Source organism: Haliaeetus leucocephalus, unplaced genomic scaffold, assembly GCF_000737465.1.
Source record: "Haliaeetus leucocephalus isolate CR32 unplaced genomic scaffold, Haliaeetus_leucocephalus-4.0 Scaffold340, whole genome shotgun sequence".
In the NCBI taxonomy this organism is placed as follows: domain Eukaryota; kingdom Metazoa; phylum Chordata; class Aves; order Accipitriformes; family Accipitridae; genus Haliaeetus; species Haliaeetus leucocephalus.
This window is the reverse complement of record NW_010972776.1, coordinates 9,850,669-9,875,804: the sequence shown is the minus strand read 5'-3', so window position 1 is coordinate 9,875,804 and position 25,136 is coordinate 9,850,669. Positions and strand designations below refer to the sequence as shown.

General features: G+C 42.1%; 1 protein-coding gene across 2 annotated transcripts in view; it reads left to right on the top strand.

Annotated features, from left to right (window-relative positions):
* DOCK11 (dedicator of cytokinesis 11) overlaps positions 1 to 17,812 on the top strand; it is an 83,671-nt gene extending 65,859 nt beyond the window's left edge. For both annotated transcript variants that reach the window (XM_010572502.1, XM_010572501.1), the window contains 13 exons: positions 2,159 to 2,341; positions 3,019 to 3,132; positions 4,861 to 5,076; positions 5,158 to 5,215; positions 6,673 to 6,779; positions 7,783 to 7,905; positions 8,821 to 8,934; positions 10,750 to 10,896; positions 11,902 to 12,112; positions 12,454 to 12,644; positions 13,307 to 13,407; positions 14,944 to 15,082; positions 17,673 to 17,812. In XM_010572502.1, coding sequence (XP_010570804.1) covers positions 2,159 to 2,341; positions 3,019 to 3,132; positions 4,861 to 5,076; positions 5,158 to 5,215; positions 6,673 to 6,779; positions 7,783 to 7,905; positions 8,821 to 8,934; positions 10,750 to 10,896; positions 11,902 to 12,112; positions 12,454 to 12,644; positions 13,307 to 13,407; positions 14,944 to 15,082; positions 17,673 to 17,795 — 1,827 coding nt within the window. In that variant the 3' untranslated portion in view covers positions 17,796 to 17,812. The remainder of the gene's footprint in view (positions 1 to 2,158; positions 2,342 to 3,018; positions 3,133 to 4,860; positions 5,077 to 5,157; positions 5,216 to 6,672; positions 6,780 to 7,782; positions 7,906 to 8,820; positions 8,935 to 10,749; positions 10,897 to 11,901; positions 12,113 to 12,453; positions 12,645 to 13,306; positions 13,408 to 14,943; positions 15,083 to 17,672) is intronic.
* Positions 17,813 to 25,136: the final 7,324 nt, after the last annotated feature.

Below are 25,136 nucleotides of genomic sequence, written 5' to 3'. Positions count from 1 at the left end.
TCTCCTGCCAGCTGGAGGGCTGCAGGCAGCACCTGCCCAGATCTCCAGCAGGCATACACCCTTGGGTCTGCTGCCCCGAACCCAGCACCAGGAGCGATTGCATCTGCTTGGGCTTGGTCTCCAGAAGGAGCTGCGCAGGGACACAGGTCCCCTATGAACAGGGCACAGGTTTTCCTCCAGAGCTGGTGCAGTGTGGAGGGGAGTGCACAGGGGGGGATCTGGGGCTTCTTCTGCAGCAGGTTCCCAGGCAAAGTTTTTCTGCCTAGCATTGGGTTGGAAATGTCTGAAAAGCCCCTGCAGGCAAGCAGTGGTCCCTGCTGACAGCAAGTGCCAGCCCTATCTTCTTGGGTGCCCGTGTGCTGCCTGTGCATGCCCAATCACACATCGCTGTGGCTGGCTCTGGGCTAAACCCAGTTCTGAGCGTGACCCCATCTCGCTATTGGAGAAGGATTGCATTACAACAAGCAGGAATTACTTAATAGCTCCTTTCCCAAGTGCACACATGATCCTCTTGGCCCTGTGTTACTATGATGTTTGTTTGCTTCTTTTCTTTCTCCTTTTTTTTTTTCTCTGAAAATATTTTTGGCCAGAGGCAGTGAACACCAAGTGTTTGGTCAGTGTCTTAATTCTGCCTTGTAACCTGCATGACTTGGTGTAATCCCAACAGTGTACTCATGCTAGCCACAGCTCCTAGGTTCCTGTTTTGAGACCCTTTCACGAGCATGCCATGGTGGTGGCCACAGCAGTACCTACAAGCTTTTCTGAATCATATATACTTAATGCAAGGAGTGGGGGGCCACGGTAACAGCTCCAGGCTTTAACTTGGAGGATGTGAGCGAATGCTCTGACAGTATTTACTGTCATCTCCCACGGGGAGAAGGTAGCGGGGCAGACAGAAGTGGCTCATGGACCATGCTGCCTGAGGACCATTGGGTCTTGAATGAACTGAGCACATCTGTCCTCTGAGCAGATAAAAAACACAGTTGTCTCTCTTGCCTCTTTGTGCCAGGACATTCCCTGGGGCTGGTCCCCAGCTGCAGCAGAGGGAGCGGAGTGCCGCTGTGCCATGCCCAAACAGCCTCCGCTCCCTCCGGCAGGTGTTGGCATGACCCCTCTCCAGCCAGGTTCCTGCGGTGGCTGCGGAGGCGGCTGCGTGCCAGCACAAAACCCTGCCTTGTTCTGCTTCCCCGTGCCCAGCCCGCTGCGGCTGGGTGGAAGGAAGCCGAGTGCGGTGCCCCCTCCCCGCCAGCCACCGCTCGTCACCGCGGACAGACGGACGCATGCTGGCGGTGCCCGCTCCGGCGGGCCCTGCATGGAGGCTGCTGCCCGCCGGGGCAGGTCACCGCTGCAGCCGTCTGCTTTTCAGGCACAGCTGAGCTTGTCCCCGCAGACAGGCTTGGAAGTAGGTCTTTGGTAAGGTGATAGACATGCTACAGCAGTGTGGAGTGCTGGTCTTCCCTTTCTGCTTTTCTCCACCCTGCTGCACATCTCCGAGCCCCATTGCTAACCAAGGTAGCTCATGCTGCAGTTTGGCTTGATCCTGCTGCTCCCTGTGACCGGTTCCATCTGGGGGGCCAGGGCAGGTCACTGTGTATTTTAGGCTCTCTGGGATAAGCAAGTCTGTTGTTTGCATTCCTGACGGCAAGCATGATTTTAGGCTTTTTGGATGGGACATGTAGATGTAGCTGTGTGAGCACTGCAGGTCATGCTTCCTAACAAGGTCAGACTTCTGGGTGGGCTACAGTGGATTTTCTGATGTCCCAGATGGCAGCCTTTGGTGGGAATGTCCATGGGACCTCTCTTCTCTGCCCTGCTGCTGGTGTTTATGGCTTTTGTAAGAACATAAAACCTCTGTCTGTCCAGTTTGGTGAGAATTTGCCAATGATCCCAAAAGTTGTTGGGGGAGGGGATAGACAGATGTACACAAACACATCCCCAAAAAACGTGACAGCAAAGTTCACATTGCTTTAGGAAGCATGGTTAAAAATAGGCCCCAAATTCATTCCCACAAATATTTTCAGGCTCAAAACTTTGGCCGAAGTTTTACTGAGGCTGTCCAGGCTGGAGCCCAGTGTGTTGCCCCATGCCCCTGCCCATCTGAGCCTTGTGGGTGTAATTTAGTGGTGTATTTTCTAATATTTGCATGCCTCTTGTGAAGTTTCCCTCAGCATTTTTCAAGGGAAGGGTGAACATGTGCGCTGCCCTCTGCTACGAGATCCTGAAGTGTTGCACTTCCAAGGTGACCTCCACGAGGAACGAAGCCTCGGCTCTTCTGTATCTCCTGATGAGAAATAACTTTGAGTTCACCAAAAGGAGAACATTTCTGAGAACGCACCTTCAGGTCAGTGTCTGGGGAAAAGCTAGAGAGAAGGACGCCTCAGATTTAGTGAACAGATATATCAATATAACTATGTCACCTCAGATCTGCAGAGGATCTTGCTGTGTTGTATGGACAAAAACCCTCTTGATTTCCAGGCTTTGCCTAATTCCTGTTTCCAGTGATCGACCCAGGGCCCTTTGGGTGAAATACACTGCCATCAAGTACTCCAAGTTGTTGAGTTTTTGGAGTCAGAGACACAAGACACATCTCTGCCCCAGAGGCTGGCTGGGATGGGGTGGAAAGGACAGCAAGAAGAGCTGCCTTTGAGGCAGGAGAAGGGATTTTCCTGGAGCTGCTTTTGCAGCATTGTTTTTTTGAAGCAAATTTAGATACCTAGTGGGGCAGATGAATACCGTCTGGGTTGTAATGAGTCATGGAAGAAGGTAACTAATGTACAACCAGGGATTTGTACTATGATTGTTATATTGTTAATTCTGTGAACTCACTGTTCAGCAAAGCAGTTTGGTCCTCTGGGGAGTATTTGTCCTTGGGAGATCTGACAGCAAAGCCACAACAACAACCATTGCTTATGTTGTGGGAAAGACGTGATTTTTTCCCATAAGCATTTTATGTAACTGTGACAATAAAACTCTTCTATTAGGGCTTGTTTAAATAAAGCCCCTACCCTGTCCCAACAGATAATAATTGCAGTGAGCCAATTAATAGCAGATGTGGCACTCAGCGGTGGGACAAGATTTCAGGACTCCTTGCTCATCATTAACAACTTTGCAAACAGTGACAGGCCTATGAAGGTAAGTTGGAGACATTAAATCACATCATGTGCTATCAGCCATTAATGCAAGACTGGGGATGCACTCAAGGAAATCGTGTTTAAGGGTAGGTCTAATGACTGGAACTATGATTTATAAGCTCAGAGTGGGCTGTGTTTGCTCAGTAAACAAGGATGATGCCAACAGCAGTAGGGCCAGCAGCACAGGCAGGTCATGCTCCATCTGTGAGGCCTCACACTTAGAGGAGGGAGCTCTGCAATTCAGGCTACGCTTTGCAAAGTGTGCTGCTTGCAAGGGTGTCCAAAGAGCTTCTCAAGAACTTCCAGCTTTGAGAGGAATGACAAGGGAGGGTCTGGTATTTCTGTTGGCTGAAGGTAATAATTAGCAGGAATTAATTTTAATTAATCAAGTGTCGGTAATATTAAGAAGGCACTCTTCCATGGAGATTAATGGCTGTATTCCTTTGGAAGATAATTGTCTGTCTGCACTAGAATTAACAGCTTCTACCCAACCCATTGAACAATATATCATCACTGCAGCTTGCTCCACTGCACACAGTGTAGCTGCCAAATTAGGATAGAGGTACATGGGAAGCGTTTTTACAGTTCTGTGATTATCCTATGACCTAAAGGTGGAATGGGAACCTCAGTTAGGTGTTGAATCATGCTATAACAAAGTTATAGTTAGGGTATACCTGGCAAAAACTTCTGTACAGATAAGGGTTTCTCTGAGCCATACTTTGCTGCTCATTATTTTACATCATGAGATCATCATTATATCCAGTTTATGTATTTATATAAGTGCAAGAGTACAAGAGAGATTTCAGTACACTGGAGAGAATACCACGCACAGCCACAGAGGTAGCTAGGGGGCAGGAGCCTGAGGAGAGGGAACATGAACCAGGCTCACCACTGAGGAGAGAAAGCTTCGGGGAGACCTAACTGCTGCTTACCACTGCCAAAAGGGAGGTTATAGAGATGAGAAGGTCAGGCTCTTCTCAGAGGTGTGGAGTGGCAGGACAAGAGGCAATGGGCATGAGTTTCTGCAAGGGAAATTCCAACTTTGCTTAAAGAAAAAATTATTTCCCAAGAACATGGTGCAGCCCTGGGGCAGGTCCAGAAAGGAGGTGGGATTTCTGTCCTTGGAGATTATAAAACTTGGCCAGACAAGCCTTGCTCTAACTTGATGATGGCCCTGCTCTGAGCAGAGGATCAGACTGGAGCTGGGTTTTATTTATTTATTTATTTATTTATTACATTCCTGTGGTGGGAAGCTCTACAAATGTTTTGGTGCTTTAGGAATTGAAGAGTGCCCACATCAGAGGCTAACAAGCCGGATGTTGAATGACGTGAAAAATATTTCAGGCATGGTTTATGGTCTCATCCTGGGACATTTGCAAGCACGGAGCACTTCTGTCTTGCTCTCACACCGGCTCCTCAGGATGCCAAAGTATCTGCCTCACTGTAGCATGGGAACAGCCAACTTGGCGTCCTGCCCATGACCAGGAGAGATTGGCCCAGTGCACGCCCAGATTGAAAAGCCTCTAATTGCCTATGACATACTGTACACTGTATGCAGTGTGAGTTCAGTAAGTAAAAGCTAGTTAGTCTTATCTCCTGTGTTCTCAGTGTTTTCAGATTGGCAGTAGGTGGAGTGTTGGCTGAAAGGGTAGTGACGGTCTTTCTTTGGCAAAGCCTGGAACACCTTTTATTTCTGTATTTGCTTCTAATTAGATTTGTTTTGTGTCAGGCAACTGCTTTTCCTTCCGAAGTCAAAGATTTGACAAAGAGAATCCGTACAGTGCTTATGGCTACCGCTCAAATGAAAGAACATGAAAAGGATCCAGAAATGTTGATAGATCTACAGTACAGTTTAGCCAAATCTTACGCAAGTACCCCAGAGCTCCGGAAAACGTGGCTGGACAGTATGGCAAAGATACATGTAAAAAACGGAGACTTTTCAGAGGTAATTCATGTAATTAAAAACATGGTGCACAACAAGACAGATGTACAGATGACATTTTAATTTTCCCTTTCTACTTTGCAGGCAGCCATGTGTTACGTTCATGTAGCAGCCCTCGTTGCAGAGTTTCTGCACCGGAAAAGTAAGTGTGTGCTGTTCAGAGGCACAAGGAAGACAATGCAGTGATGGGTTTTGGGGGGATCAGAATCTTTTTAAAGACAAGTTTCTCTCGATTTGGTAAATGATCATATTAGAAACAAGCTAAAAAGGAAAAAAAAATTAATGCAGTGGATAAAGCTAGAAGAAGATGAGGGTTTTTTAAGAAAGGAATCCAATTGTTCATAGACAGGCATTTACTAGGCTGCCCAGGTCTGCTTAAACAGTCATGTTGGCACCTTGCTGAGTGAAATAAGAACTGACACATTGTGTCTCGGTTTAAATGTTCAGTTGTATTTTACATTAGGAAATGTACTCACAGGGGAAGCCCATGTTAAAAAATGGCTGTCAATATGTTCATCAGAAGTATCACAATAGGCAGTACAGAAAACTATAGAATAAAGCAGTCAAAATTCAGTCAAAAAATGAGACTATAGCCTAACTATACAAATATGTAAAGAACAATCAGGAAAAAAGTGTTGTGGTTTAATGCAAAACAGGAAGGAAGGACAGACTTGTGTGTTCTCAAGTAATACCACTTTGCAGGTTTTCTTTTAAATATCTGTTCCACAGTTGATATATTGACCCCACTTCTCATTTCCCTGTAAAGGAGTAATTGTTGAAATGGACACAACATTTTGGAAAGTTAAGGCTCCATAAAAGTTGATTACATGCACTGCCTTGGCTGGAAAGGTCTTAAGTGCCTTGCTCAGGGAGCTTGGATTCCCTCCAAATTCTGTACTTTGTGTTGGCTAAGTGGGAAAAATCAGGACTTGTTTTTCTGATACATACACATATTTCACATGGCGGCAGAGGGGAGAGTATTGAAAGTTGGCAATTCTTTATTTGTATCCTGGAGACTGCTTACCACAGCTGGTGATACAGGAGAACTTGTAAAATGGAAGAGGAACAAATCCAAAGGAATATCAAGTGAATACATTGAGTTATCTCTGTCACTGGCACTCCTTACATATACATAGGCTGCAAAGGGTTCAGTAAAGGCTGAACTACTCAAAGTTTTGGGGTACATAACTGTGCTTTCTGCTAGGAGTGTACAATCCTGTTCACTTACCACCCAGCTCCCCAGCATCCAATGATAGTTTTCTTCTTGCACCTTCTGCGCAAAGATATACCCTTGTCCTTCTCTTTTGACTCTCAGTTGGTTGCAGCCAGTTAGGTTGGACAAATGTGACTTCCAGATAGCACACTGGGAAATCTGTCGTGCTTGGTGTTAGTTATGTACTAGGAATGACTCCCATAGCAAATGGCTGGGGAGGTTCTGAGGTGTTCAGTCTCATATAGCAAATCAGTAGCAAAAATGTGAGTCAGGTCCCCTGCTACTTGTAGGACTTCACTATCAGCTAGACTCCTTTCCTGGCCATTAAAGCATGACACATTTGAGATACGTTATTCCACTAATCCATTTGCTTTTGTCTGCTACAGAACTCTTCCCCAGTGGATGCACTGCCTTCAGGAAAATCACTCCCAACATTGATGAAGAAGGTGCAATGAAAGAAGATGGTGGGATGATGGATGTACATTACAGTGAGGTGAGGTCCTGCAGTATAGACTGCAGGATATTTGATAGCTGGTTAGGATTTAGTTTTAGACTTTGTTCACATGAGCTCTAACAAATTATAGTTGTGCACTGGCATCTGTAAGGAAGACTGTTCCACAGCAATCTCCCAAGAGAAATCTGCATTGAAGGATTTTCTGTGTACAATTCAGATAGGTAAAACTGGTGTAAGTTCTTGGTTCCTTTGAAAGGCTTTTCTAGCACTGAGACTGAAAAAGCTACACCACAATCTTTGCCTGCCATGTTATGCAAATGCCTATTCTGCCAGCACAGGGCAGCACAGCATGGTATTTCCAAGGAGGGACAGAATGCAAGTCAAGCTCTGCTGAGTAAGAGGTCAGCTTAGGTTCCCCTTCAGTGAGGGCTATGCTGCCAGGACACCACATTAGCAGAACAATCCAGAAACCATAGCAGGGCACTGGGGAAGTGGGTAGATCCCTCCTGTGAGTCATAAAGTCTCACAATTACTTCTGCACCATCCCTGTACAACTGTGTTGGCTGGGCCACGTGGCTGAGCGAGGTGGCCCTGCAGCCCAGCTGCCCAATTGCCCATTCATCAGGACTAGGCTTGAGGATCATTAGCATCACATCCCACTGCTGTTCACACATGTTCCTTAGACGTGTTTCTTAGACTTGTACCTCTGACTTCCAGTGCTGTCATCTCCATACCCTCCCAGAGTTTTGGCATTCTCCTTGGGAGGTAGCTAAATACCAAGACTTACATGCTGGCTATTGTGCTAACGATTTATTAAGAATGAATGAACTTTTAAAATATAACTTGTCCTTTTTTCTCCGCCCCCCCCCCCCCCCAAAAAAAAAAATTTAGAATACATTTGGAAAGGCCAGGAGCACACAGGGTTTAAACCTATGTAACTGTGGCTACCTACACTTGGACCTGTTAAAGTACCTGAAGTTAAAATGGTTTTCTCTTCTAATTTTGACTGTTATTAACAACACCCATTTGGTTGCTTTCGTAGGAAGTCCTGGTGGAGCTGCTGGAGCAGTGTGTAGATGGCCTGTGGAAAGCAGAGCGTTATGAAACAATTTCTGAAGTTTCCAAACTGATCATTCCTATTTATGAAAAGCGGCGTGAATTTGAGGTAGGTATTTTGAACTAGTTTGCATATATCAGGTAATTTGCTAGATCGCTAAGAAAAAAACAGGAGGCTTTTTTATTTTTGAAGTTATGAGTTAATGAATTGGTGTCAGTAAAGCACACACTGTGCTTCATTGCTGGTCATTAAACAAATTAGTGAAAGCAGTGGTCTGGAGGGTAATTATTAAAGCTCAAGACATGGAAGACTCATATTTAGTGAATAGTTCCCACCTTCCTTCCCCTAAAATAAAGCTGTCATCATCCCATATGCTCATCAAAGCTAGATTCCTTTTGAGACTTGAGCATTTTAAGGGTTAAAAACAGAGGGAGAACTGTTCAAAGAAAGGACTAGATCTGCAGGTAATTCAGTGGCAAGTGGAGAGGAAGGAAGGAAGCTGTTACCATCCCACTGCCTTGCTCCTTCCCAACACGTGCTGTGACCCGTGCTTCTGTGGTGAGGCTGTTGCTCGACTGCTGAATAGCGCTCCTCTTTCCCTCCCTCTCCCATGACCTGCTCCACATCAGGACACCATCCAACTATATAATTGAATCTCAGGGAAGCCTTCATCTATTTTTTCATCATAAAGCTGGTTTTCATCAAAAAAGAGCTCCTGGGTAAAATACTGCAAGCTGCTCTACCTTAAAGGCTCAGTCAGGGAAGATGCTGAGACAGTAGGCTCAGCCTTCTCTCTAAGGATAGTGGTGTTACTGCAGTCTGTGGTACCTTTCAGCCCTGAAGCGAAGCATGTACTTAAGACTGACATTTTTCCAAAGAAAACTGCATGAGTTCAACCTCTTTAGAAATTCACGTTGGAATTCCCTAAAGGATCGTGTTCAGATATCTCAGTAGCTTCCAGTGTCAGCTAGAATTTCCTGCTTGCAAAATTCTGTTTTAATGATGTCAAGATTTGATTTCCAGAAACTTACTCAGCTGTACAGAACGCTTCACGGAGCATATGCTAAGATATTGGAAGTAATGCACACAAGGAAGAGGCTTCTTGGAACCTTTTTCAGAGTGGCCTTTTATGGACAAGTAAGTATATACACCGGCTCGCCAGCTACCCCTCACCAGGCAGCCTGGCCGCTAAAGCTGCTGCTCTGCTGCAGCTGCTGAAGCTTAAAGCCTGCCAGCCCCTCTGGTGCAGCCACCGGCGCGTCTACGTGAGCGTTTTGGTATTGCATCCTTGAGGTGAGGGTTTGTGTCTCTCTCCAGGGGCATTTGATTTAGTATAAAGCTTATGTTTCTGCTGGTGGGCTTTTCATAAAACAACTCAGCAGTTAGGAAATGGCTTAGTGGGTTCAGAAAACACCAGGGGTTTTTTGTAATTATAGTTATAATAAGTTACACAAACACAATTTAGTGGGTATAGTATATAACCAGTAACAGTATATAACCATGGTATATAAACAGTAGTAGTAACAGACATTTTCTTCTACAGACAGTTGCTGCTCCCTTCGAGGTATTATAGAGTAAAAGGTTATGGGAGAAGCTGGAGGCAAAATATGTATCAGGGTTGGTTACATACTTGCAGAGATAGGTAGTGTTTTTGTTAGCTGAGGTAGCTGGAAACATGGACATCATCTCGGGCTCAGAGTCCTGAGAAAGAGCGTGATCTTATCAGATCTGATGAAGTCTTCTGAGCCTGAAAGCAGTTGTGGTTTTATTTTTTTCCTCCAGCTATTAGTGGGTTAATCTAATAAAGTGTGTTACCCCTCATGTCCCTTGTGTCTCTAAACTATCTGCTTCTGCTTGTGGACCCATAACCACGGGGGATATGCAGGACCCCTCTTTCGAAAATGCCATGTAAATGATATTAGCCCTGCTTCTCGTTGTTCCTTCTTTCAGAGGAGGTGATGAATACCCCTGAGACCATCTTGGGTTTGTACCTTTGAACACCACTGTTATTACACACAACGTCTGAGAGCATTGACTTTTGCTGCAGCAAACATACAATTTATTTTTGTCCTCATCTTATCTTTAACTTTGGATATGTAAAAAGTAAATAAGGTTACCAATAGATAAAAGGAAACAACTGCTAGCTTAGTTTTCTAGAAGCTGTAGAAATAACTGGATCAGCCCCTAAAATTAAGCTATGTAACGTATCATCCTGACAACCAATACTTGAGCCAGTTTTGCACTTTAAAGCTTTGCTGGCTTTATATGCCAGCTACACAGAGATAGTCTTAGCACTCTGTCACAATTTCTGACTGGAACAACTTGCCAAAGCATGAAGCTTTCATGCTATTTTCCTTTACAGGGAGGACTGTTGATGCAGGCACGACCTTTAATGCAATTTTGTCTCTATTTACAGCAAATACACCAAGTTCTTCTTCCCTGAATACAAGAGGAATCAAAGCAGTGGAAACCCATTTCTTTTTTTATTGCTTGGAGTCCCTTTCAGCCTACACAAAATCCTTCTCTACAGACTGTTCATGTGGCTCTGCTATCAGGGCTACTTCAACTTATGTGTCTTTCTGCTCCTTCTCTACACCTTGTTTTTGTGGTTTTTCTCCTGCTTGCCTCTTTCCAGCCTTCCAAAAAGCCAACTGCTAGCCAAACCCATCTACCACATTGTTTAGATTTCTCACTAGTCATACTCAAGCCTTTGTGTTCAGCAATGATATGTTTGTGTTGGTTGAGGAATTTTATGATTTTTTTACACAATTCTTGAAGGAAATTATTAAACAGGCCAAGTTCAGTGAGACTTTACACAAGCCGTAGCCTTCTAAACCTTCTTGACTTTCTGAAATATTAGTAGAAACTTACTTTCAAAGTAGCAAATATAAAATAGTTTTCCAAGTGAAGAAACCCAGCTGTTCCTCACTACTTGTTTGTGATTAATACTAGACATTCTTTGAAGAAGAAGATGGGAAGGAATACATCTATAAGGAACCCAAGCTGACAGGCCTCTCAGAGATCTCCTTCAGACTTCTTAAACTTTATGGAGAAAAATTTGGGTCAGAGACTGTAAAGATTATCCAGGATTCTAACAAGGTAGAGTTAAACTTCATGAACAAGCTAACGAAATGCTATTAGCAGTGAACATCAGGGCCACGTAATAGAGAGCGCGCTGATGAGCATGACAAAAATATCAACTGTATTCTAATACTCGTCAGGGCTTGGGACTGCACTGCTCTAAGCACTGCACAAATGGAGCCCAGAAGGATGAGCTTTGCTCTGTGGAGCTGAAGATGGGAGATGACAGAGCATCCCTTCCTTCTGCAGTAGGAAGGGAGGAGCGAGCCCTCTCTTCCACCCTCTTACAAGCACCTTGCTTCCAATTGCCCCTTGCATCCTCATGTTCCTGTGTGGACATATTGCACAGCTTGACAAGTTTTGGTGCTGATCTGGCTCCCAGGTGGAAATAAATGAATTGGGAATTACAAATGGGAAATTGCAATCCACATCTCACTGAGCCCTGTTGTTGGGAGGCCATAGGAGCCAGCTCAGAGGAGCAGATGACTGGAAGCAGAGTTACTTGTTGCTTTGACACTGCAAGTCTAAAAGAAAATCTTTTGTGGCCTTGCAGCCATAGCTCCTTCCTTTTCCTATGCAATACCCATTCTTGCTCCCTGCAAGGGCTGTTCACACCCGTAGGTTGCAACCATGGATATGTCTTGAGTTACCAAAGACAACACTGGTGATCCTAAAGCTTGCTTCATGCAAGCCTGCGGATTTGCATGCCACAGCATAGTACTGTATGAGCACTAGCTCATGGCGTGGAAGCAATACGGTGATATTAGAAGGACTAAGTAGCTCGGGCATGTGCTGCATTGCTGGATAAGGCGATGTGGCTGACGGTTCCAGATGCAGCTTGTTTGGCACCAGATGAGGTATTTCTTGTGCCACACCTTGTCTTGTGTGTCTGCTAGCAGATGGTCTAGACATCACCGCTGAGGTCAAATAGAGTGTTCGGTATGTCATTCATACATAATTAATCAATTATAAGTTAAGTTATTAACCTTTGTTCTTCTAATGAGTAACCCCCTTATTTCACAGGTCAATGTTAAAGACCTCGATCCTAAGTATGCCCATATTCAAGTGACTTACGTGAAGCCCTATTTTGAAGACAAAGAAATCTCTGAAAGAAAGACTGAATTTGAAAGAAATCATAACATCAATAGATTTGTATTTGAAACTCCTTACACTTTATCTGGGAAAAAGCATGGCAGCGTGGAAGAACAGTGTAAAAAAAGGACCATTCTAACTAGTAAGTACAAGCATCTGAACGTGAGACAGTATTTATCAGCAACTATTTTTAGACTATTTTAGCTCATGAAAATATCCCCAAAGAGTCAGAAATTCTCTCAGCTACTTCATCAGAATTGTGATGCAATATTCTGGTTGGGAGGAGGAATTTACCTTATATTTCTGTGTGCAAATTTTTACAAATTAATAGATCGTGCTGGTAAATTACAGCCTTGTTCGCGATTTCACACACACCAAGTAAAACCCTGAGGGCAAGGATCTGCTTGTGTATGTTCTACGAAAAGTACTCATATTTGCTGCATGACTTTTCAATCTATAAATTTCCTTTGCTGCTTCTGCTAGCTTTGAACTCCTTTCCATACGTAAAGAAGAGAATTCCAGTCAATTATGAGCATCAGGTTAATTTAAAACCAATTGATGTTGCTACCGATGAAATAAAAGACAAGACAGCAGAGCTGCAGAAACTCTGCTCCACTGGTGATGTTGACATGATCCAGCTGCAACTCAAATTGCAAGGCTGTGTTTCTGTGCAGGTAAGGCTTGATGTCCATTCAAAATTGCATTTATATACACATCTCAGAGTGAGTCATCTTTTCACAATGCAACACATTCACTTTCCAGAAATCATTAACTACTTCGTTTGCAGCACTGCCGCCATCAACTTGCCAGCACAGCTTGCACTGCTGCTTACAGTGGTACATTAGCTGCTGGCTCAAGGTAATAAGCATTTTGTCCAGTGGTGTTTACAGTGTCAAGTCCAAGTGTAATTGCACATTAGCTGGCCATGGCCGAATGCTGAAAGATACTTAACTCTTGAAGATTGTACTGTAGGTATCAGGCAGAGATAGCCTTTTTGTAAGCCTGACTTCTCCAGCTGGCTAAATGACCTTGAGACTCAGACCATACTGCTCTTCCAAATGGAAATAAGAGGAAAGTATGAGGAAACAGACTGTATCTCTCTTCTTATCTCCATTTATCTTTTGGTTGTAAAAAACCTAGATAGAAAAACTAATACTCAACTTTTGAAACTTCAGGTGCCTCTGGTGACATTAGTAATGCAGAGTTGGTGGCATTCAAATAGTATTCTAATGTTGGGGGTTTTGGTTTTTTTTTAAATTGTTATACCCTTCACAACTGCCTTTAGCAGGTCAACAGAAGTTCTAGCATAAGTGATTTCTTACTTCTTTGGTTCTAGGTTAATGCTGGTCCCTTGGCCTATGCCAGAGCTTTCCTAAGTGACAGCCAGTCCGGCAAATATCCTACTAAGAAGGTGAATGAGTTAAAAGAAATGTTCAGGTAGGATTTCTAATGTAATAAAAACTAGCCAGCTGGCTGGAATCTGATATCTGCTTTGCTTCTATTTTTGTCTGTCTCCAAAATCAGCAGATGCTGAATGCTTAGATGTCTTAGCATTAAGACATTAAGCTTAGGCTTAGTGCCTAATAAAGATCCAAGTCTCATAGGGATGTGGGTGCTCAGACACATGAAAAAAGCCAATGTAACTGTATACATCAAGAGTTCCCAAGCTCAGGGCTGTGATCTCCATGAGGAGATTTGCTTGAACACCTGCTTAAATGGTTTATGTGGGTATTTGAAATTATCATGTGAAGAAAGTATGTTTGAAAACCAGAGATCTGACAGTCTTGTGTTCAGCGATCTTTCATATTGTGCATTGTTTCCCAATCTTTCCAAGGGGATTTTTTTACTAGAAAATGATGAACTTGAATTATTTTAAAGGAAATCCCTTCCCAGTTTATGGAAAACCATCGTTCTTGTTCCTGTTGCTAATTTTTGAAACTATGTGACTTGCACAGGTGTTTTTCTAACTCCTGTCCCTTAGGGTAGGTTTTGCTTCCCACTTGAGTGTGTCCCCCAAGATATAATCAGACAGCTCCTGCTTCACCTCAGGAACATGAGCCTTTGCCACACTATTTTTCTGGACCTCTCAGGAGCAACCAGTTGCCCACCAGCTCCTGCATTCATTACTGGGTGCTGGTGACTTCCACTTCACCCATCAGTCAGTGTATGGAGAAGTCAGCATTTGGGCCAATCCTATTTTCCTTCAGTGTACTGAGTAACCTAGCAAACCACAGAACAAATAAGGGAACAATCCCTGCAAACCTGCCACACGTGGATGCAGAACTGAGGGAAGGTGGTTTTACTTTCCAGCCTCGCAGTGCAGCCAGGACAGACGCAATCTCTATTTCATGCAAAAAATCCCAGAAAATCCCAGTTGTGCTTGTATTTTCTTTGTAGCCTATAAAAAAGGAGAAATATGTGCATGAAACGAAGCAAAGAAAATCAGTAACAGCAACCAAGAACACAATATTACATCTCCCCGTGATCTAAATTTCTTTCTGGAGGGTGCGTCTGCTGCTAGCAGCTTGACCTCTCAACCACACATGCTCCATCACGTACAGCCAGATCTGCCAAGCCCCGTGCGACTGATTCCCCCTCTCCTTCTCACCATGGCCTCCCTCTGGTTTGTGACCCTGTGTGCAGCTGGTTGGGCTTATCCGGGATCTGCAAGCTGTGTGTGGTCCTACGGGTCGGGGTGAATGTGCGAGACCGCTGTGTTGTACTGCAGGCGCATGTGTCCCATCTGCTGAGCATCCAGGCTCGAAGGAGCTCCAGTGGAAAGCCCAGTACCTGTGCTGCAGTCGTGTCCCCCCCGTTCCCTGATCCGCTGTGTCAGGGATGCACCTAGAATGTGACTTGTCCCAAGTGTTGGAGAAAAGGGGGGAAAAATGAGATTTGCTTATCTGTTTGGTTGTTTGCTTTGGTAGAAGACTGGGCTATTGTAATGCCAAAGTTCATTTCTTTCCTCCCCAGGAAGTTTATACAAGCCTGTGGAATTGCTCTGGACCTCAACGAGCGACTCATTAAGGAGGATCAAGTGGAGTACCACGAGGGGCTAAAATCAAACTTTCGGGATATGGTGAAAGAGCTTTCTGACATCATCCACGAACAGGCACGTACTGCGTGTCAGGAGCCCACAGAGGTGGTTCTCTGTGCTTGAAAACTAGCTAATGTTGAAAACTAATTGAAAACTTGATCACTCTTCGTATTACTTAGCTAAATATAAAAAGGCGAGTAACTGAACGTGAAAAGTAAATGATACACTTCGTGGATTCCGAAAGCCAGTTTCTGTTGATTGAAAGTCACAGCCTGGTGTTGGTATACAATGTGCTTCAGGGTGGAGTCTTTGCTGACACATACCGTTAGTTTCCTGGCTGCCGTGATCATCAGAAATCCTGTGCCATGTTTTGCCTCATGTTTTCTACATCGTAAGAATCCTGTGATAAGTCACAAGTCAAAATTCTCTGGCAAAATTTCCATTTCCTCGGTTATATTCAGCTTAAGTTCCTTTTTTTATTATTATTATTTTTCATTAAAAGATGTTTTCTTTTAATTTTGGCCTAATGCCAACATGCTATTTATATGCACCATTAAAATATTTGTGCTAATTTATCTGACCTATGTTTTAATGTTTTCTTGGATCTTTCTAGGAAAATACATTTGAATAGTAGCATCAGAGAGGTGAGAGATTCAAAGAATAGTTGCACTTCTACCTAGTATCATCCTGTGAAATTAGATGAAAACTGGCTTTCTGAAGTAATCTCCGTACCTCTGCTCTTTAATTTTGCCTTCATTATGACAAAAGGAAGCTCATTGTAGATTTATAGTATCAAGCACATAAAATGAATGGTACAGACTGCATTGTGATTCATAGTACTTGAAATTTAGAAGAATGTTTTCAGAATCTCCCAGTTACTCAACTTACAGTCCAGGTGTGACTATTAATTAAAAATGCAACATTTTAAGTCACTGAAAATATATAGGCAAATTCCACAATAAGTTGAGCAGTTGTTCAAACTAATGCTAAAATGTGCAAGTGGCAAAATAATACAACTGCACCAGGCTGCTATTTGTAAGTCAAGTTTATTTACAATAAAATAATGCTTATGGAAGTCAAACAGAGTCTTGTTATGGAAGAGTACAATATCATTTCAGGGAAACAGTCTCATGATGGGGCCAAATTTTGTTGTAGGAGTATAAGGGAGGATCCATTTGAGAGTAAGTGACTGCTGGATCCCCCTTGCTTTTGTTAAATTTCCCTGCTATTCTGCTCAGGACCACCATTTTCTTAGAGTGCAAACTACTAATTTTGCACATTCGGCACACTCTTGTTTTTTCACGTACATGAAAACTTTGTGTACTCCACTGCTGAATTTTGCTCAGAGTTGTTCGTTCATAGGAGTTGCCACCTGCTTACTCTAAGCTGTTTGCAAGTAAACCTTTCCAAGACATTTAATTTGCATGCAGCTGTTGGAACTTTTGCGGTTTCTGAATTCTGTAATAGTCAAATCAAAACCAAATCACTCAGTTCTATACCATCACAGTACAATAGTTAATATTATCTTAGAACCAAGAAGCATTGTTAAAGCACACTCCCTATTATCTTGATAGATTTACAAATCCACTGTCACGTTGCCTTTGGTTAATGGGCAAAATACTACAGCAACTGAAATGTCAAAGCGAAGGCCTCACTGGCAAGGATATACTTCTCACTTTCTCCTTGTGTTAGATCAAAAGGCAGCTTAAAAGATCATGTTTACAAGCACCGTTCTTTATGGCTGTACAACATTATGTAAATAACTGCTGACTTGAACTTTGTATTGCTATCAAATGACCTAAGTATCTAACAAATTAAATTTCATGAGACATGCTTTCCTCTTCTGCAAAATTCCATGGTTAAACATAAAAAGTATACTACATTAGTTTAGGGTTCTGTTGCAAATGACACACGCTTTTCTAAATATTGTCAGTGCCCCAAAACAACACAGGCAGTGCACTTAGTTTGAGATGGCAGAGCAGATGGGTAACTCACTGGGTCAGCCGGTGACCTATCTTTTAAGTTAGGGAAATGTAAACACAAAAAATTGATAAACTGCAGCTGAAGAGGTACAGGAAGCCTAGGAGAGTAGCAGAAAACTGGATGTCCAGAAGCTGTTTATGATGGCCAGTGATCTCTGTCTCACTAATGTAAAGTCAGGCTAGCTAACTAACTTGTTGACTGGTGAACCACAGGGTGAAAAACAAATACACAGTGAGCTCTAGAGCAGCTCTACCGGTCCAGTTAGATCCTGTGCTGTAAGACCATCCTTCAACTTGTGAAGTACAAAATCTTGCCACGTGGCACGGATGTAGTGAGTGTTTGCTGTATTTAGCTGGAGGTGCTCCCCGTGCTTACCAAAAAAACTATTAGAATTCTGTTACTGCTAATATATAATTTAAAAAATGGCTATACAGAGAATTGTTTCTTTCCTACACTGGATAGTTGTAACTAAGAATGATCCAGTAATACACAGAGCAGCGTATATATGAATGCTACAGAAATTGCTAAATTACTCTTCTTTCTCATTTCTTTGTTATGCTGCCTTTGCGAAACAGCTTTGAAGACAAGGTTGGATATCTCTTTTGCATACCTTTTTAAACAGCTTGATAATAATAATGAACTGAAACTTTTCCTGAATTTGTGATTATTTTGTTTTGTCTAGATCTACCATGAAGATACAATGCATTCGCCGTGGATGCATGACTCCCTACATGTCTTCTGTGCGATCAGTGGAACATCTAGTGATGGGAGTTACTGTTCTCTCAGACCCACTGCTGAAATATAAACATATCAGTCATATTTTACAGAGCTTTCTCAGGAATACTTGGAACTGTACAAAGGATGTTTAAAAAAATCCACGATGAGCAAAGATTCAATTTTTCTTTTTTTTTTTTTCCCCCAGAAGTTGCCATGCTTTCAAACAGGGTGCTTGCTTATTTTGCTGAGCAACATTGAAAGTGCCTGGACATTGCACCACTGTGCTTGTTTTGTACTATTTTTTTTTTAAGCTAAATGTATAACAGGACATGGAAAGGCAGTTATCTAAGTATGTATTGAATTGCTGAACTATGAATTGAAATGATAATGGTACTATGTAAAGTTGTACAATGGAATATAATAAAATGTAAAACTACTTTGTAAATAGAAGGAGCGTAGAGTATATAGAAATTAGCATTATATCATATTTGCTGCTAAAAGCTTTGTTGGACAGGGAACATGAAGGAGAAATTGTAGTCACTAGTAAGAGACCTTCCTCTTCTAAAAAGTGACTTGGGGTCCAGATGCCCATGTTGCATTCAGGCAATGAGAGTAAACTTGCCCTAGTCTGGAATAGCTAAAACTTAAGTCAGAAATTATAATTTTCATACATCCTCTGAGCAGATAATTCTAAAGTAACCTCCATGAAAGCTGAGCTTACTCTAGCTGATTTCAATTTTGGCTAACCTTTCACAGCTACAGGAGGATGGATTGTACTCACTGGGGACAACCTAAGAGATTTGTCATTTGATACGAGTTTTTCTATTTACCATTCATGGACTCACACAAATATAAACTCTGAGGACACCTTAAATTGAGTTGGAAATTATAAAGTGCTTTAACACCTTTCAGAAAAATTCTAATAATCTGTGAGATGTGCTTTAAAAAAAAAAAAAACCAAACAAACCAACAGCCGCACATCAAAATAACTCGTACAAAATTGAGGGGGTTTTTTAACATCATATGACATGCATGTTCCCTCCTGTTAACCAGACCTGCTTTCTGAAAGCCCGTTATTTTTGTCTGACAGGTGGTTAGAGAAAATGTATTTTCCAGAATTCTTTTATTCCTTCTTCCCCTCTCCAAAGCTTTAATACATTATCTCTGTCTCTTTTTAATAAGACACTTTCAGATGCAGAAAGAAGAAAACAGATCAGTAATTCTTTCATCCAGCAACATTTTTAACATCTGTGTTTTTCAAAATCCCATCAATTGTAAATATGGTTCCAGTAGTTCATATGGGAAGGGTGGGGTTTTTTAAGGATGTGTAACAAAATGCCATAATAAAAGGACTCCAGCTGGGTATTAACTTGGCTATATTGTCTGTAAAATGTTAAGCTTCTAATTTCTGTAACAAAAATTATCTTCAAATAGTAACTGGACCACACTTCAAAATGTTTATTATGCACGATTCTAAATATCTAAAAATAATTGTCTTCTGAGAAAATAATATTGTGATCCATAAATTCACCCATTAGCTGTTGCAAACAAAATAGAGATGTGCCTATGTAACAAACAGACCACATTTCTGCTTGTGTGTGCTTTTATGCCAGGCAGTCTCTAAATTTAGCTTAACAGAAAGAGGATGAGAAACTAGTATGTTTAAATATGGTTACTACCTTATTGATTTTCATCTTTCAACAAATAATATTTAAAGGCAGATAGTGAGAGTTTTCCAGATTACTTTACTAAAAGGTGATGAAGCTGTTTAATAGTGGATACATTACAAGATTTTTTGGGGGGAGCTAGTTAAAACTCTAAACATCAGTACTAAAGGCGTAGTGAATGAATACAATCAGCAATGATGAGATGTGGACACCCAAAAGCTCTTGCACTATAGCTCTTTTAAATACTACAGCTAACCTAATAGTTTTCCTGGAGCTGCAGTGAAATTCTTATCCATGTTTTTTGATGGATGTTGTCAATGTTCTGAAATAACATAGTTGGCTGAATTTTCAATCACTGTTCCCTATTTTTACTGGAATTCCTGTGAAATTCTTACTCATGTCTCTGGATGTCTATAATGGTCCAAGATGAATTTTTGTATGAACTTCTCAATTTATTCTTGGTATTGGAGTTGTTCTGTCATTTCAATTTAATATACTGCAAGGCTGTCTTGGTAATTCAGCCAAAAGAAGTATTTAATACCAGTCCAATTAGAATATATACAGTCAGTACAGTTCGGAATACACACTTATATGCAGCTCTGATGAATCACAAAAATGATCATGCCCTAAGGATTTGCCTTCTGTCCTGCAGGTAAATAATTTGACTGTTTTTTTAACGGAAAAAATCTCAAAGGAAAATTCATCGGTTTTATGTGGGTTATAAAAAGACTGGTAACAAACCAGCTTGGTTTTTCTTCACATTTTCACCAATCTAGAAATGATAGGGAGTGGTCAATAGATATTTTACAGCTGTATCTGGACAAAGGTACCAAGAACGTGTTCACATTTTCTCTTCCTGTCCTTTTCCTATGTAACTGTCCCAGTTTAAAGAAGTCCTCCAGACTTTTTTCTTATTTTTGGCTGGAATAGCTTAATTCACAGATCTATCTGGGGAGTGTACTATATATGTGCTTGTTTTATGTAGCTGGTACTCACATTGGGTACTTCCTATTTGCTACCTTTTTTTGGAAGAATATAAATTGATTATTGTTCATTAACACTCTTGTTTTTCTTATACCACCTAAGGAATGGTGGGAGTTTTTTGGTCTGTAAAAATTAGTAGACATGCTTCAAATTTTACAGCCTGGCATGCACCCTTTCTATATATCAATATAGCTACCCATACATATTTTATATGTACACCTCTAATTACTTTTGCTGCAAAACTGCTGTCTAACACATCAAGTCTTCAGAAGGGATGCATTGGTAATTTTGGGTAAAAGGAGAAGAAATAGGATAAAGTATCTGTCCATAAGCATTAAGAGCACTTGGCTACTCTCAGTATCAGGACAGGTTTGGATAATGGCATGTGTTAGAGCCAGGTTGTTTGCAAACAGGACGTATAAAGCAAGACAGGGTCTGCCAGCACTTTATGTACAAGAACATGCTTTTAGAGATTTATACACCTAGATAGAGTAAGCAAAGTGTAAACATTACTCTATTCTTTGACTTACTGCTTTTCTCTATGCAGAGAGATTATAAAGTAGTATTTTAAGACAAATAACTTCAGAGTTACATTTCTTTCCCCCAAAAAATCCACAATGCAGAATTTACTGCAGCCAAGGATATATTTCTACATACTTAATGTTCTAAATTTCTTCTGATAACGGAAATTTTCATGAGATAGGCTAACAAATGGGAAGTCATAGATGTGTAACATAGTGTGTAACGTGGTTATTTTGTTCCAGAAGCCTTTTGAACATATGCCACGTGGTATTTTGATATAGAATAAGAGGTTACATAAACGTAACACCTTTTGTCTCAAAGTAGATAAAATACGTTTGTTTCCCCTTCCTGTAGAGATGGAGTGCCGTGGACTTTACAGCAGGCTTCAGAATAACCCATATTGTTCATTTACACTTTTGTTTCCTTATACTGCCTGTGTTTGACATAACACAGCCCAAAAGAACTGGAGGAAAACGTAAGTGGAAGTCATGGGCTCAAAAGTCTCATACAAACTAAATCACATCTTACTCAGTTTACCCACTTGAGGAGAATAGCATGTGTTCATTTGATGTTCACTGAGCTGAGTTCTTCTAAGTAAACAAGGCGTTCTTATCGGAATACTGTGTACAGCTAATCATTATGCAACGACAGACTGTAGTACTTAACCTTTGAATAATATGCTTGTGTCAAGCAATGGTGAACCAACTATGATATACACATAATATTTCAGCTATTCTGGATGTAATTTACTCTCTTTTCATGTAAATTTAACACCTGCTACTCCATAACAGAAGTGCTTTTATTGTGCATGTTGCATATACGTGTGTTGTACAAGCCCTGTTTAACCTTGTGTGTGTGATGGCAGAACAGTACATCCCGTTTCTGTCAGTTGTTAACCGATGTACCTGTGACGCTGAGTAATACACAACGCTGCTCCAGAGCTTTCTGAGACAAGCGATCCTATATTGCTCTTTTTATTCTCGTTTTCTTTTTCTTGAAGAATCAATAATTTTGACAAGAAGCCAGGGCAAAATCACATTTCAGTCGATCCAGATAGAAGAGAGTTTATTCCAGGTCAAAATAAAAGACTACAAAACCAGGAAAAATAAGTGTTGCAATAAGCTTGTTTGGCATAGGGGGTTTTTTCCCTTCACAGAACAGGATGAATGATCTGAAGCTAATACTGATGTAAGATCCATGGGACTAAAACCTAGTCAAATGAGCTATCGCATATGCTGCCTCTAAAGAAGGTTACTGTAATAAATCTTCAAATACCTAAGTACACCAAATTAAATTCTTAGCAGTATATTCAGCAGCAAATAGAAGATGTTGATTCAGAGATCCTGAAGGAGCACAAAGGCCGTGCATCCACCTCAGAGGATCCCAAAAACACGATTCCCTAGGAAACCTGAGACAGACACAGAAATGCATACCAATTTATAAGTAGAAATAAGGTGTGAATCACCAGTAAGGGAGTGTCCCGGCAAATCACCCTACTTTCCCAAAGAATATTCAGTAAGTTTGTGATCAGGCTTTTGCTCTGTTTTGTACTTCCAATTTTCAAACCCAGACTGTTGCTCTTTGGGAATGTATTTATTGTCGCTGTTCTCCAAGTAACTTAAATGGCTAGTATACTAATACATATGCCAAGCTCAGGCAGTTGTACTGGCTGTTTACATGATGTAAAGAAAGTCAGGTATAAAATTGTTATTTACCTCGTCAGCAGATAAAGGACAAACTGCTTTTTCTACTGCTGTCTTCTACTGCTGAGGCTTCCTGTACGGGGCTCTTGCAAGCCTTGGCCAAACAGCTGTAGAACCAGGTTCATGCACTTCCTCCCTTGATGGGTGAAGGATTTACTCCCTTGCCAAATAAACAGATTAATAAAATAGACCTTGCTGTTTAGGGAACTGTAAGCAGAAAAGTTGATGCATGGACTTGCAATAGCAATTTATTGGAGAGGGGTACAATTTTTGTACAAGCATACTTGCTTGCACATCTACCCAAAAGTGCTCTTTGAAGAGGTCATAGTTTTTATTCCGCGTAATTTCTGATTTCCGGTGATGCTTGGGCAGCTGCTTAGAGAGAGCTTGCAGAGTTCATGGCCGTTTTGAACACACGTATCACAAAACTCTAGATGTCCCCCAGATAACACTGAGGTTGAAAAGGGAGAGGCCCCATGAGTCAGACTGGGTTTTCTCAGCTCACAAGTTTGGATTTTTGTGCCTCAGATTCAGCTGTATTCTAATTGACCCCTTTTTTTTGGACTGACCCCAGCCATCTTCTGAAGAGCCTATAATTATGTCAGTTGAGACCTAAAGTATTGACAGAAGCTGCTGCAAAATCAGAAATTAAAAAGGAGGAATCTCACCATCGGTGTGGGGCAACTGAGGACTCTACTGCTCCCAAAAGGGACGATTCCCCACAGCCCCGTGCTGCTAATTACCACTGCCTCTTGTCGGACCTAGTAATCACGCAGCCATACCATGCATCAGCATCATTTGTTAGCCTGAGTTAGGGAAGACGTACAGAAAAGAACTGTAGGTTGGGTTTTTTAATGCATCGGCAAACTCGCTGCACGGCCCCAAGATCACTAGCTTTGGTTGCGTGGGTGGAAACGTCATGAATGCATGGCCAAGGGCAGATCACCAGCGTGATCGTAAGTCAGTTTACACCAAGCCTGAAGCCATACCCCAAGTATTTACTTAACAGATCATTTTAAAGATACCTCAGGTGTGTCTATAGGAGTTCCAGTCACTACACCACAGGCATATTGTCTAACAAGAACATGAAGGAGCATGAGATTTGCAACAGAAAGATGCAGGACGGGACTCAATGAGATTGAGAAATGGGAAGTCTCGGGTAGGTGGCTGGAATCAAAGGCTTTGGCAGGAGTTCTGATTACTGTGCACTGGGACGGGAATGTGATGACAAGCCAAGAGCTTGGGGAAGAGGGAGGGAGCTGAAGAAAAACATTCAGCTGCCTCCGACGATGGGCAGGCAGCCAAAAGCATGCAAACCATTGGATATGTGCTTGGCACCAGCTCTCCGGGGAGAAAGAGTGGACAAAACAGAGAGAAAGAAGGAAAGAAAACATTAGCAAGGAAACCGAAAGCAAGGGAGAGGTCGCTGTATCTCGGCTCAGCTTTACTCTACAAAGGTCATCACTAGCAGGCATAGTCCATGCCGGCTCTAGGCAGTCGCACAGTCTGATCACAGTCACACAGCTTCAACGTTCCACATCCTGGAACTCTAAGTCACAATTTTTATTTGATTGTAATTGCAGACCCTTGGGCACTTTCTAACAGCAACTAGGAAACTTGCTAAATCCTCTTCTTTTCCCAGGAGTATAAAAACAAACAGGCAGAAAAGCAAAAAAAACCAAAAAACAACATTGACAGAGGATATTACCCACCCTATCATAAAAAGATCTGCTTCCCTTTTTCTAAAAAGAGTGTGTAAAAAGCAGATGAACTCTTGCAAAACTCCTTGAAGGGCTGAGTAAATACTGAAACATTCTGTTGGCATAGGAATAAGTAATTTTCACTAATGAATTTTGGTTTGCCTTGAAACTTAGCCAAAGTTTCCCCTCTGCTGGATCTGTCCTATTTTTACAATACCTGTATTTGGATGGCAACTGGGAGCAAGCTTACTAGCTACCACAAAAATCTAGTTCAGAAGAGCGAGCCTTATCCCAAATGCTTTCTTATCTTGAAACGTATCAAGATATCACTTGCGTGATGTTCCCGCTTCTGTGAATATTTGGGAAAACCACTCGCCGCACCACACCCATAAGAGTGAGAGCAAAATGGCAAGTCACCGTATCATGTTTGGAAGGGGCCGAAGCGGAGGGCATTTGGGGAAGTTTGTAGAAAGAAGAATCTGTAGTAGAAGAACAGTACGCATTTTTAGTACAGATGAAACCGATAGAGATGACCTGAATCTGCAGGAGGGCTTTTGAAAAGAGGAGCTCTGCCAGGGGGATTGAACAGCTAGGTTTAACACCAAGAGAACTCGTCGGCGATGTGCTGACACAGTTGCTTTTGCGGTGAGAGGATACGAATGCCTTGGGCACGTTTCAGCAACAGGAGGAGCCGAGTGCCGATCTGGCTGTGAAGGGCAGATGACTTTGACTCCCCAGACGAGATCTTTCAGGGTTTATGGCCGTGCCGAAGCGCGACGTGAGGGGTGTTGGCAGGGTGCTGCGGGAGGGCGCGGTGGGGCGGCGGGCCGGGGCCGGGGGAGCAGCGTGGGGC